This window comes from Sardina pilchardus, chromosome 8 (genome assembly GCF_963854185.1).
Source record: "Sardina pilchardus chromosome 8, fSarPil1.1, whole genome shotgun sequence".
Classification (NCBI taxonomy): Eukaryota; Metazoa; Chordata; class Actinopteri; order Clupeiformes; family Clupeidae; genus Sardina; species Sardina pilchardus.
Window position 1 is genome coordinate 8,919,748 of NC_085001.1, and position 13,773 is coordinate 8,933,520.

At 50.3% G+C, this 13,773-nt stretch overlaps 1 protein-coding gene across 3 annotated transcripts in view; it reads left to right on the forward strand.

The window, feature by feature from the left end:
- The window catches only part of pdlim2 (PDZ and LIM domain 2 (mystique)), a 54,831-nt gene extending 41,693 nt beyond the window's left edge, over positions 1 to 13,138 (forward strand). For all 3 annotated transcript variants that reach the window (XM_062542633.1, XM_062542635.1, XM_062542634.1), the window contains 4 exons: positions 1,652 to 1,764; positions 8,174 to 8,313; positions 10,717 to 10,840; positions 11,621 to 13,138. In XM_062542633.1, the coding sequence (XP_062398617.1) occupies positions 1,652 to 1,764; positions 8,174 to 8,313; positions 10,717 to 10,840; positions 11,621 to 11,819 (576 nt within the window). In that variant the 3' untranslated portion in view covers positions 11,820 to 13,138. The remainder of the gene's footprint in view (positions 1 to 1,651; positions 1,765 to 8,173; positions 8,314 to 10,716; positions 10,841 to 11,620) is intronic.
- Positions 13,139 to 13,773: the final 635 nt, after the last annotated feature.

Genomic DNA, 13,773 nt, shown 5'->3' on the forward strand with positions numbered 1-13,773 from the left:
TCTCTGTCATCTCGCCGTGGCTAAAGGGGGGGAAAAACCTCCAAAGATATAAATAGCAATCAAGGGCTAACGAAGCTGACGTGTGTGTGTGTGTGTGTGTGTGTGTGTGTGTGTGTGTGTGTGTTTGTTTGGTTGTGTGTGTGAGTTCACATGTGTGTACATGTGTGTGCATGTGGGTGTCTGTGTATGTATGTGGGAGAGGGAGGGGAAAAAGGGATGCAGAGAGAGAGAGAAAGAAAAAGAGAGAGAGAGAGAGAGAGAGAGAGAGACTCAAAGAGGAGATAAATGTGAGATTGATTAGGAGAGAGACGAGTAAGCTGCCAGGAATCTGGGGAGTGGTTCCGTCAATGGAAGCTTTTTTTCCCCTCACAGAGAGAGAGAGAGGCAGCCCAGCGCAGGGAAGCACTAGTCTGACTCAAACCAGGTTGTTTCGGAGCATTAGTCAGAATTAGAAGCCATATTCCTCATGTTTATGAGCCCGGGATCCAGGGGGCGGACCAGCAGAAACTGTTTTATTTTTCCTATAACAGTAACCGGTTCTGGAAATTGTGTGTGTCTGCGTGTGAATGTCAAAGTCAGTGTGTGGGAAGAGAGAGGAGAGGGACCCGGGAACGTTCGTCCACATGTTGCTCACACATGTGTGTATGAGAGACGGAGAGTGAATTTCCAGTTCTGTGTGAGCGAGTAGGTGTCAAGAAATATGTGAGTGTGTGTGTGTGGGATGGGGGGGGTTAGGGATGGAGGTGGGTGGAGGGGGTAAGTTAGTGGTGGATGTTAGCATGGAGTCTTGAAGTTTTAGAATGTTTTTGTTTTGTTTGTGTGAAATTGCATGTACAGTAGGGGTATGAGGGAGGCAAGAATCATGCAGGCATACTGTAATGCATCCATCTGTAAGTGTGTTTGAGTGTGAAAGTGTGTGTGTGTGTGTGTGTGTGTGTGCGCACGCTTTGTGTTTGTGAGCGCGTCTTCGTGCTTACATGCCTTCAGCATCTGGACTGCATTTCCTCCACCTGTTCTGCTGGGTCACCCAGCTCCTCCACCCTCCGTCTCCACCCCGTATCTGTTCTCACTCTCCTCCTCCTCCTGCGCTCCCCCACCCCCCCACCACCGCACCCCACCGCACCCCACCGCACCCCACCGCACCAGAGCAGCCCTTCACCTCCACTCTGTTCAGCCTCCTTTTACGACTCCCAGACCACCTCAGTCGGAGTCCGTGCGATGAAGTAACTTTCCTGGACTCCTGGCTGGTGGAGGTGAAAGCTGCGGTGCTGTGCGGTGCGGTGCGGTGCTGGGTTGGGTAGGGGTGGGGGTGGGGGTTGGCGGATGGGTGGGGGTGGGGGTTGGCGGGTGGGTAGGGGTGGGGGTGGGCGGATGGTTTATCTGGCTACTGCTGCGCGCTCGCTCCGGTGTTGCGACATCATGCTGGAGAGGCCCTCGCTGGCCATCAGCTCCGCAGCGCTTTCATCCACGCGGTAAACAGCTGCAGGTGGCTCAGCAGGAGAGCAGCCGAGATGGTGGGAGAATGCCGACGTGCCACTCATCTCTCTCTCTCTCTCTCTCTCTCTCTCTTTCTCCTATCCCCCATTCATCCCTCATCCTCTCCTTCGTCCCCCCTCCTCTATCTGTCTCTCTCTCTCTTTCCCACATGCAGGAGTTCTCCTCTCCGGACCTGCGGTTTAACTCCAGTCGGACTCCCACCCCTCCTGGCCGCTACTCCCCCCACAGCCCAGTGGACCGCGAGATGTCCGTATCCCCCAGACGCAGGTGAGATGGCCATTCATCACCATTAACACGCCCCCCCCCCCCCACACACACACACACAAACACACCCATATCATATCCGCTCACCCACGTGTTGCTTGCTCTGTTTTGCACAAAACATATCAAGCAACACGTGAGTGAGTGTATATGATCTCCAGGCTCCACAGACGGGCTCTATACGTTGTGCTCCATGTGAGTGCCTCAGGGCTAGAGAGTGTGTACCCTTACACAAACTGCCTTCCAGTAGACCCAAGGGCTTTACTCTTCTTTAAAGGCTCAGAACGTATAGTTCGATCTGTAAGACCTCAGCTGTGGCGTCCTATAGAAAACTCTGCATCTCGCATACTGTAGGTGTCGCCTGCACATTAATTTACCAATTGGCCCCTAGCTGTTCATACAGTATGTGCGCTCTATAGCTGCGGGAAGCCGAGTGTGTTCTTCACACCACAGCACACACAGCGATGCCCTCCTCCACCAGGGCACCGTTTAGATTCATCCGTTTGGCAGGAGTTTTCATTCCCACTTACAAATGAGGCAGAATTACAAGCCAAGCATCAAGCTGAGTCTGTTCCACCACAAACACCAGATGGCGAAGATTCTAACGTGAGGAAGGTCGGTGGCGAAAGAGGATAGTAAAAACTATGACCAGTGTGGAAGAAGGACTGGCCCAAGGGCTTCTGTCCAGTTGAATTGGGTGCATGATTTTAGAGAATGACCGACGTGTGTTCAACCAGCAGTGACCACAACAAAGAGAGCGAGTCTTGTCTCCAGTGCAGTATATTATCCCCTATAGAGCAAGTGGATGTGTAGGGGACATTCACAGAGTATGAAGCCATTTCTATATTTCTGTACTTCCTGCAGACTGTGTTCTCTGTCATGTCTGGTGAGAGAAGGAGAGAGAGGGGGGGGGGGGGGGTATAGTATGCTGCCCCTCCATGGAGCATTCTTTTGGTTTCTTTAGGAATTGGTATCTGCCTTTGGGTCTCTCCCTCTCTTTCTCTCTCTATCTGTCTTTCTTCAACTCTCTCCCTTTCTCTCATTCTTCAGCTCCCCCCCTCCCCGCTGCCTGCTGTCATGTGTGGGGAGTTTCAGGGGAGAACTCCGATAGGGTTTATTTTGGCCCCCTCTCTTGTGGGCTCTGCTGGCCTGCTGTTGTGACGAGTCAGACTGTGGCTCTCCTCCCAGTCCCGCTCTGTACGACTCTCTCTCTCTCTCTCTTCCTCTCTTTCTCTCTGTCTTTTGTTGTTCACTCATCTTTTCGCTCTCTCTCTCTCTCTCTCTCTCTCTCTCTCTCTTTCTCTTGTTCTGTTCTCTTGTTCTGTTTTCTCTCAACCATGTCATTGCCTTTGCATCATCATGCTTTTTCTTGCTGACTCTTTCCTTCTCTCTCTCTTCTCTTCTCTTCTCTTCTCTCTCTCTCTCTCGTGCGCGCTCTGCTGAAAAGGATTATTTCATCTCTTCCCCTAATTGGCCCCCCACCCTCTCTGGTCCCCAGCCTGTTCAGCAACCTCTCTGTGGAACACTCTCCCACCCCCCTACCTCATGACAGCCAATAGCAGGTCTACATTCCCCAATGCAGACCACCCATTTCCATGCACAGCCAATGAGGGGCTACATAGGGGCACACCTTTCAGACTGAAACTTGCTCCAGTCCCGTGTCATGTCTAGGCGCGAGAGAGAGCGAGCGAGCGAGAGAGAGAGAGAGAGAGAGAGAGAGAGAGAGAGAGAGAGAGGTGTGTGTGTGTGTGTGTATGTGTGTGCGTGCGCGTGCATGTGTGTGTGCGCTCATTGGTGATGTGTGTTTTGTGAGTGGCTGTGCGTGTTTTCAGAGTGGGAGAGACACGCTCTGAAAAAGAGAGCAAGCAACAGCAGACGTTGTCACAGCACATTGGAGAGCCATAGAAACGGCTCTATTTGAAACAGTTGGCTGAGCTAACTGTAAAGGAATTCCTCTTTGTTTCTGCTTCTTTTTCCCTCTCCTGAACTTGAGGTAAGTTACTTCAGACTTTTTGCTATATTTTTCCACTCTGTGGGCTTAGAAAGAAGGGTTGTTTCTTTCGTCTTCTTTCTTTCTTTCTCTCTCTCTGCTTCTCACTCTCTCTCTCTTTCTGTCAGGAAGCGATGTAACTCTAAAACAACACATTTAGTGTGGCAAGCGTTGCACTTCGGGGAGAGAGCCCGAGTTCTGAAATTCTGATGTGGAATTCTCGGAGGTGATGCTATCGTTGTTGTTTTTGAGCGCAACGCAACACAGCGCAGCCCCAGGCGCGCTCAGAGAGCCGCGTTAAAACTTCGGCAGATTGTAATCGGAGCGCCACGCTGCCAACTCTGGATGGCGGAGAAAAAAAACAAAAAAACAAGCGCACCAAAAGAAGAAAGCCCACGAACATGGAGAGAGACAGCTCTCTGAGCAACCTCCATGCTCACCCCCTCCCTCGGCTGGACCACGGACAGCACAACGGTCCGAGATGCTCCAGCGTTGCTCCCCTCCGCGGCCCGCTTGCGCTGGGATATGAAAACATGCCCCAGGCATGACGTGAACGAGGGGCATGTCAGTGTTTAGTGGTAAATAGAGCTGGATTTCAGATCAGCGAGTCCAGCTTACCCCTCTTCTCTTCCCCCTGAGCCATAGGACATATTTACACAAGTCTTCGCGTCCTGTTTGTGCTCGTGTTGTGTTAGAAGCCTGGAGTGTCCACGAGTGTCCTGTGTTGCGGTCAGTAGAGGGTGCTGAGGGAGAAGAGGACGTGGGTGACGAGGGGACTGGGATGATGTTTTGGTGCGGGATTGGTGTAAGGCGAGAGTGGAATATGGGATGATGTTTGCGTGCGGGATTGGTGGAAGGCGAGAGTGGAATATGGGAAAATGTTTTGGCGCGGGATTGGTGGAATAAAATGATTTGGTGCGGGATTGGTGGAAGACGAGAGTGGAATATGGCGAAATGTTTTGGTGCGGGATTGTTGGAAGGCGAGGGTGGAATATGGGGAAATGTTTTGGTGCGGGATTGGTGGAAGACGAGAGTGGAATATGGGGAAATGTTTTGGTGCGGGATTGGTGTAAGGCGAGAGTGGAATATGGGATGATGTTGTGGTGCGGGATTGGTGGAAGGCGAGGGTGGAAGATGGGGACGATGTTTCGGCAGGAGGCGGGACGAGTTAGTCAGTCACCCGGAGCCAGTCTGGTTCTCATTTGAAGCATGTGTCGCAGCGCAACGTGGCCCGTAGCCGTGCGCTGGGAACGGGGGATTTATTGGCCGTCTGTCATCCTCCGAGTGTCCCGTTTCACACTGGGGCCGGCTGTGTCCAAAGGCCGCCTGCGGCTGCGGCTGCTTTTGGGAGCAATCGTCCTGTGCAATGTCCACTTCTCTAAACCAACCTGTTGAGCCACTTGCTGCCCACTGCTATATTGAGCGGCTCATTCACGTCACTCACTCTCATGTGCTGCCAGTGTCTTATCTCCTTTCCCTGTCGGACTGTTTGTCCTGATCAACATGTTTCATTTGTTACTATCCGCTCAGGTAGCGCCGTCAGCTGTCTACTCTCTACTCTCCTGTTCTTGCAGCACCTTGTTGTTTTCTGTTTCGCTCTGCCTCTGTTGTCCTCTGTCTTTTTCACTTTGTCTGTCTATCACTCTTCCCCTTTGTCACTTTCTCTCCCCCTGTCTTGCTCTCACCTTCAGAAGTATGTGTTGGCCATCAAGGGGCCTCCTGTCATGCAGGTTTCAGCTCAGGGGAAAGCTGCCACACCCAATTAGCTCACACGCCTGCAGAGGCCTCGGGGGATAGTTGGACGGGAGCAGGATGAGCTGGTGTGAATCGGGACGTCTAGTTTCGTGGCGTGGGGGTGGTGGTTGCCAAAAACATACGTCTCTGTCTCTGTCTGTCCAGTTTCACACAAGGAAAAGCCCCATCTGCGCAAATCATGTTCTTTTATTTCAGCTGTTCTCCCCCGGGACCCCAATCTATTAAATCAGCCATCAGCCGTCGAGCCGTCGAGCCAGGCCCATGTCTGAGCTGCTCCCAGTGCAGAATCAATCAACAGGCCCACTGACAAGGGGGAGAAAACACAAGGCAGTGGTCAATTGCTCCGTTGGTCAATAAAAGTGTAGCAGTGTCTTATGGCTCCCAAGTGCCTGGTAAACAACAGAGGGAGTGAGAACGAGACGGACAGATAGACAGACAGACAGAGGGAGAGGGAGGTGATGGACAGAGAGGGGGAGAGAGCAAAAGAGGGAGAGAGGGAGGTGATGGACAGAGAGGGGGAGAGCGAGAGGTGATGGCACTGATGCACTACTATGCCATCCGAGTTCTGGCTCCATGGAAGTCTTTGACACGGCAATGTAAACACTCCGCAGCTGCACCTGGAATGTCAGCATGGGCTTCAGCTCCACGTCTGATAAACAGACCTCGGAGAAGTGGCCGAGCAGGTCTAGATTGACAGGTTACCCAAAGCCAAACCAAGACCGGTTGACTGTGTTCCGGTGTTTGCCGTGTGTGTGTGCGCGCGTGTGTGTATCCATTCGTACTTCCCTGTGTTTGTGTGCAGGCGAATGGAAACAATGGCTTTCTGTGTGAGTAATGCGTGGGGCGGGGTGGGGTGAGGTGGGGTGGGGTGAGGTGGGGTGTGGTGGGGAAGGGTCACAACAGAGGAGAAGTGGGGTGGGTGAGTGTATAGTATGTGTCGAGCGTACGTGTTTATGGTCAAAAGACAATGGGGAGCTCGCACTCACACTCACACTGGCGTTTCCTCTGTGAGTTGCGCCTCTGTGTGGACCTCGTGGGCGTGTTTATTCACAGCTCAGTCTATAGCGTGTCAATTCCGTCGAATTTTGTCAAGAGCAGCCGCCAGCACAGACAGCGTTTCAGTGCTGCCCGCGGATGCCTGTAGGCCCACGGAAAAGGCAGCCACGATAATGACCAGGAATCTGCCATAAAGTTTACTATGTTTTCCACCACAGCAGTATATAAGAATGCCCCATAAAGGAGCCCCTTTGTGGCCCTACTGTACTGGCCCGCTAATTAGCCAATTAAGAGGGACAGGAAACGATCCATCCCCCTCAGGGTCAGCACTGTCCCTTTTCTCCTTTTAAAAGCCCACCCTCCCTGGGGGTGAGAAGGTCGGGAGACCTCAAAAGCTAACGGCGATAATTTTCCTTCTGCAAACTGTTCCCACGTCTCTATGAAAAGGGCCCGTTAATGTCAGTTGAAAGCGGCGGCGGGCCGGCATGAAGGTAGTACTCATGCCCGGTCGAAATGTTGCATCCTGGTGTGCTCTTTCCATCCAAGTTTTTTTTTTTTTTTGCCCTCAAGTCAAACAGCGGGGGAGCGCTTCATTTAGGTTGCCCAGTCATGTCTAGTACCACCTAATGGGGAGTGTGTGTGTGGGGGGGTGGGAGAATCTGGAAAGCCTTAGCCACAGTCCCAGCTCGACGCCCAAGAACCAAAACTACAAAAGCCGCCTTTGGCAAACGCCTGAATGTCTTCAGCGAGATTACGTCTGTGGCACGCTGTGAGATGACACATCCCCCCCTCCCCCCTGCACCCGCTTTCACTTATTGCACCGGTTGGACTCCTCTCGGAGAGATACCTTTGGAGGCTTGTCATCCTGCTCGGCAGGCTTATGCAAAGCTAATGCCAGAGCGCTTCCACTCAGGAGATAGTGGTATTTATCTTTCATTACGCTGCTATTTGCTCTTGCCCCAAGGTCAGTTTCACTGGTGAACGCAACAGGCGTTTGGAATGGCTTGGGAAGGGATGCATCATGGGGCTCATGCATGTTGTGTGTATTTATGTGTGTGTGTGTGTGTGTGTGTGTGTGTGTGTGTTTGTATGTGAGTTTATGTGTATGTGTATTTGAGTTTATGCGTATTTGTATTTGAATGTACTGTATGTGTGTTTATGTGTATGTGTATTATGTGTATTTGCATGTACTGTATGTGTGTGTGTGTGTGTGTGTGTGTGTGTGTGTGTACATGTGTGTGTGTGTGTGTGTACATGTGTGTGTGTGTGTGTACGTGTATGTGTGTGTGTGTGTGTACGTGTGTGTGTGCTCCCAGGATGAAAGCCCATGAAGCGTGTCTCGGGGATGCAATGTAGACATGATTTGTGGGCTTTGGGGTCGCGGGGGTCAGGTTTCACGTTAAGCCGAGCGATGTTGCAGACCCCATCCTCATTTCCGCAGGATTACTCCGCGCCAGCCGCGTCCATATGCGCAGCGGCTCCCCCAGCAGGCCAGAACCTGGCCGGACACACCGGGCACAGCTCAGCGCACGTGACCCCACTAATGAGGCAGCCATTTATTCTGATTTTGTGGTCAACTTTTTCCAAATGACTCACATTTCTTTCTCTCTCTCTCTCTCTCTCTCTCTGTCTCTCTCTCTTTCTCTCTCTTTGTCTCTTTCTTTTTCTCTGCAGCGCCGATCCAGCCATGCAGCGGTTCGACCGAGACTCGGAGGTCTACAAGATGATCCAGGAGAACAAGGAGTCGCGCACGGCCCCGCGGCAGTCCAACACCTTCCGCATGCTGCAAGAAGTGCTGGAGGCAGACGAGAAAGGTGAGGACGGAGGAGGGGTGGAGGGGTGGAGGAGAGGAGGGGTGGAGGGGTGGAGGTGGGGGGGGGGGGTTCTGCTCCGTCATCCATCACTCCTGCTGTCTGCCTTCCTCCTGAGATATGCTGGGCATGCTGCCTTAAGCACCCACCTTTGGAGCACACACTGGAATCGCAGCAAAAGGTTACAATCAGACATGTGGCAGGAAGCCCCAGAAAGGAAGTTGCAGGCCAAGTCAAACCATTTCTCTCTCTCTCTCTCTCTCTCACTCTCTCTCTCTCTCTCTCTCTCTCTCTCTCTCTCTCTCTCTCTCTCTCTCTCTCTCTCTCTCTCTCTCTCCCTCCCTCCCTCCCTCCCTCCCTCTCTCTCTCTCTCTCTCTCTCTCTCTCTCTCTCTCTCTCTCTCTCTCTCTCTCCTCTCCCTCTCTCTCACTGATCCCGGACCTGCGCGCAGCGCGCCTGTATAAGCGGTGATTTACACGCGACTGTAAAGTGCGCGGCGTATAGGACAGGTCAGCGAGGTCGTAAGCGTCGAGTAACAGTCGCGGCGAGACGTGAAGCTGCCTCGCTGCACGGCGGCGCAGTGAAGTCGAAAGTTTCATCGCTCCCCTCGGCGTGAGTAGAAGAAGGTCAGAACAACAGTTTATGTTTGGGGATTATCAGAGCCATAGAAGATATACACCGCCCGCGTAAAGCAGATGGATAATGCGTGTCACCAAAGATCATGTTACTGATGTTTTATGATCTATCCAGACGAGCGTCCGCCAGGTTCCCTTACGGGGGTTTCTGTTGCCAGGAGAGCTCTGTACTGTACGGTGTTAGTCAGTGGGACACCAGGGTCCAGGGCTCGTGCACGTGGTGTGTGTGTGTGTCACTGTGGCGTCAGTCCAGTTTCAGTCAGGCAGTCCGAGCCAAAGAGCGCGGAGACAAACTAACTTTCACCCGATAAAGTCCGTCTAGACAAAAGATGTCCTTTCAGCGATAAGAGCACAGGGTCATGCTTTCTCTTTGCAGTAGCACTCTGACAATGTGATCGGACTGGACTGACAACCAGTTCCATGCTGTTTTGAGTGGAGCCCACACTGGCCTTCGGTCTTAATCATGGAGATGTCCGGCTCACTCAAGGTCATCATGGAGATGTCCGGCTCACTCAAGGTCAGCATGGAGATGGGGAGGGAGGCCTCTTGTTTTTCCTGTCGCTCGGCAGGAAAAGACCCAACCTGAAATCCACAGTCATGTCGTTAATGACCTGACAACGATGGGCCTGGTGGCACGGTCTTCACAAAACGTGTTTTAAGGGGAAGGCAAACAAGGAAGGAGGAAGAATTCACGTTTGGAAAAACACCTAACAGCTAACACCTCCAGAATAGAATAGAATAGAATAGAATATATACTTTTTTGATCCCATGAGGGAAATTCAGTTCTCTGCATTTAACCCAATTTAACCGAATTAGTGAACACACAGCACACAGTGAACACACAGTGAGGTGAATCACACAACCCAGAGCAGTGAGCTGCCTGCCCAACCAGCGGCGCTCGGGGAGCAGTGAGGGGTTAGGTGCCTTGCTCAAGGGCACTTCAGCCGTGGTGGACTGGTCGGGGATCGAACCGGCAACCCTCCAGTTACAAGCCTGATGCGCTAACCAGTACACCACGGCTGCCCCAGAGACCTCAGTGTTGCGTTTACACAGAGCGAAGCCACAGGATCATGAGGATTACTGGTTGCAGGGCAGCGATTGTTATCTGTATCGTGTTCTAAGCACCAGTGATGCTACGGTTTAACTACTGCGCTCAGATCAGTCAGCAAGTAAAATGACTGTTGAGGACAGATCAAGGCCGTTTGTCATCAGCGGTTGACACCTTTTAATAAGCATTAGCTTAGACGGCTATTATACTCATCATTGTAATCCAGTCATGAAAGAGTACAGCTACATCAACAGGAACATGAATAACAACATGTAGTCAACAACCCTGCGCCCGCAGAAGCTTAATTACACATGTTCTGTATTTTTACGCTGGGTAGGCAGGTGCCCATGAGCCATCCTGCTTCTCTTTGGGTTACCTGAGCATGCTGTTCTCTGGCCCTCATAACCCAGCAGGTTGTTAGGTCTGACTCTCTGCTCTTATCTGGGATGTTTTTGGATGTTCCTGACCTTTTCCTCTCTCCCTCTCTCTCTCTCTCTCTCTCTCTCTCTCTCTCTCAATTCAAATATGCTTTATTGGCACGACGAATCACATGATGCATTGCCAAAGCGTTCATAATGATTTTAAAAACGATTCTCTCTCTCTCTCTCTCTCTCAGCTTTGTTAGCATGACAAATATGTTTGCATTACCAAAGCAGAACATTTATACATACTGTACATTTAATCTCTCTCTCTCTCTCTCTCTCTCTCTCTCTGCACACACAGAGGCTGCCGTCCGTTTCCCCGGGAAGCTGTCCTCTAGCCCACCCAAGCCCACCCTCGCAGCCTCCTCTTCGGTGGCCGGAGTGCAGAAGTACCACGTCTGTGAGAAGTGCGGCAACAACATCGTGTAAGAATCTAAAACAGCCATGTTGCCTGTTCCAGCGTGTTCTGTTGTTGTGCTGTCTGTGGCCTGAAAACGTTGCCAGAGATGATGAAGTTAGAACAAAAATCCCACAGCGCAGGAGGAATAATGGAAAAATCGCTTTCATTGTGTTTAACTCGATGAATCAATCATGAGTTCTCTCGTAGCGCAGCTGAGCGACTTCAGGTTACCGGGAACGCTATCTGTGACCGGAACGGCATGGCCGCTATTTGCTCTCTGTGAGCGTTGTGCAATGCGGTGTGATTGCATTGCAGTGTTGTGAACTCCACTCTGTGCCCTCAGGGCCCAACTGTTCCCTAAAATCGGAGTTAATTATCTACCTGCGCATGGAGTGGAAGGTGTGAGAAAAAGTGTGTGTGAGTGCATGCGCGTGTATGAGTGCATCCGTGTGTGTGTGTGTGTGTGTGTGTGTGTCTGTGTGTGTGTGTGTGTGTGTGTGTGTGTTCGTACATGTGCGTACAGTATGTGTGTGGGTGGGGTGAAGAGGGGCATATGAGATCATGAGATCTCACCACCTGTTAATTGTGCAAATGTAGTTGTGTAATTGTATTTTATGTAATATTCTCATCAGTTCTAAATTATTGTGGTATTTAGTCTTTGTCTGTGAGGCTTTGTGCATGTGTTTGGGTATGAGTGTGTGTGTGTGTGTGTGTGTGTGTGTGTGTGTTTGCGTCAGTGTGTGTGTGTGTGTGTTCCGTCTCCGCTGGTGTTTGACCCCTGGGCTCTCTCCTCTCCTCTCCTCAGCACGCAGGTGGTGCGCATCATGGACGACCGGTTCCGCCACCCGGAGTGCTACACCTGCACGGAGTGCGGCCTCAACCTGAAGATGCGCGGCCACTTCTGGGTGGCCGACGAGATGTTCTGCGAGAAGCACGCCCGCGAGCGCTACACGGGGCCCGGTAGCAACGCCCCCCGACGCCACACCATCTCCCCCCGCCACTGAGGCCCCCCCCCCCCACCACCCCCCACACCACCATCCACACCCCTCCGCCACCCCCCGCCACCCCAGGGCTGGTACCCCCAGCGCTACAGACTCTGAGCTATGGACTGTGGATCCCATTGGATCTGATGGGATCCGATGGGATCCGTCGGAAGAGAGACGTGGAGCGGGAGGCGGGGGCACAGAGGGGGTGGGAGCGATGCTGTCTGACACGCCTTTGAGTTTGTATCATTTGCCTCTCAGCACGCATTCAGTTTAGTCACTCATTTACCTTTCCAGTCATTGTATAAAGGTTGAACTTCTTTTTTTGGCCTCTGTTTTCTGTATTTTGCTATGGTTATATTTTTTTCCTCCTCATCTTTAAAGGCGCCAGTTGGGCTCAAATTGAATTGTCTAGTCACATACTTGTGTGGCACACACTCCGACCAGCCCTAGAGGATGAGTTGTATTCATAGGTGTTGTGTTTAATGGCCCACAGGACTGGTTTCCTGTGCTAACGACTATGACGTCTGATGGAATCGATGCTTTTCATACCTGCCTTTTTCTGCACTTGAATGTAAAGAGCAGCACATACCACAAGCACACATTGAAAGCAGTGATTTTCAAGGGTGTGAAGAGAGACTGTTGCTTTTTCGTGAATGTGTAATGTGTTCAGGAGTGTGTGTGTGCGTGTGTGTGTGTGTGTGAACAAGTTATATCTATCAGATCTATATCTGTTTTAAAATGAGTCAGGATTTTGGGTCATTGCTTTGAAGGGATGGTTAAGATATATGTAGTTGCCATTTTGCTCTTTTGCCTCTCGAAGCAGTATCTGAACAGGTTGCTTACCCTAAACTAGCCAAGCAAAAAAACATTTATGAGTGGTATTCTTTTCTTTCTCTTCACTGACATTCAACAAGGGAATATATCAGACAAAAAAAAAAAAAACAATAATACAGATTATTTCATGTAAATATGTATTTCTCATTAATGATATGTATTGGATTTCTCAGTTATTTGTGTGTGAGCAGGGCTGCATGTTTTTTCCCCCCTTTGTGTGTGCTTTCTTTTCAGTTCTTTTTTTTAGCGTGAAGAGGATTGTTGGTGCTCCGATGCATCCTGTTCCCATCAGAATTGTGCCTACCCCAGGAACACTGAAGTGGAATTTTGTTGTTTTATGTTACCCTTTTTTTCCTTTTGTTAAACATGTGCACATGATCCTTTTCTGGAACCTAGAACACAGTTCTAGTGGTGCTCATGTCACTCAATGGAACTACAGTGATGAAAACATTAGCCTTTATGCCAATATACTCAGCTTCAAATATACAAGTTGTTGATATCTATTCTGAGGGTGTGGTCATTATTTCTAAGACTTGTTTTACATGAAAATGTCTGAAGTGTAATTCTACATGTACAGTATGGACCATATCTATTTGGGTTGGATGGATGTGGATCAAAATACTGACTCCTGCCAGCATTATCATGTTCAAAGTTTAGCACTGTACCGTAGACTGTAAGAAGCTCCTCTGTCCAACATCTTCAGTTTGGAAAAAAGTAGAACTGCTGCACAATTTTGATTACTTAAAATGACAGTGACCTCCTGTTCAAACTAAAGTACTCAGGGTTGAAATCCTGACCATTGTAATGATTTGATTAATCAGGCAATAAGACAGTAATTATGCCATTAAATCTTCCCTTTTTTACATTTAACAATAAACTAATTGTGGGTTACAGTAGCCTACCATTATTTTAGACTCAAACAGTGTAGCCTATGACCACATAGACGATGGCAAATCATATTCCTTATTTACTAGTCTATACATATGTGTGCAAGAAATTAAGTTGATTTATGTTTTAATACGAAAATTATATTCCCCATATTGCAAAAGCACAGTTGGCATGTTGAGGACCTAACCATGTAGCCTCGAGGTGATTAATCATGTCTTTTTCAATGGGCAGACCACTGAAATTGCACAAT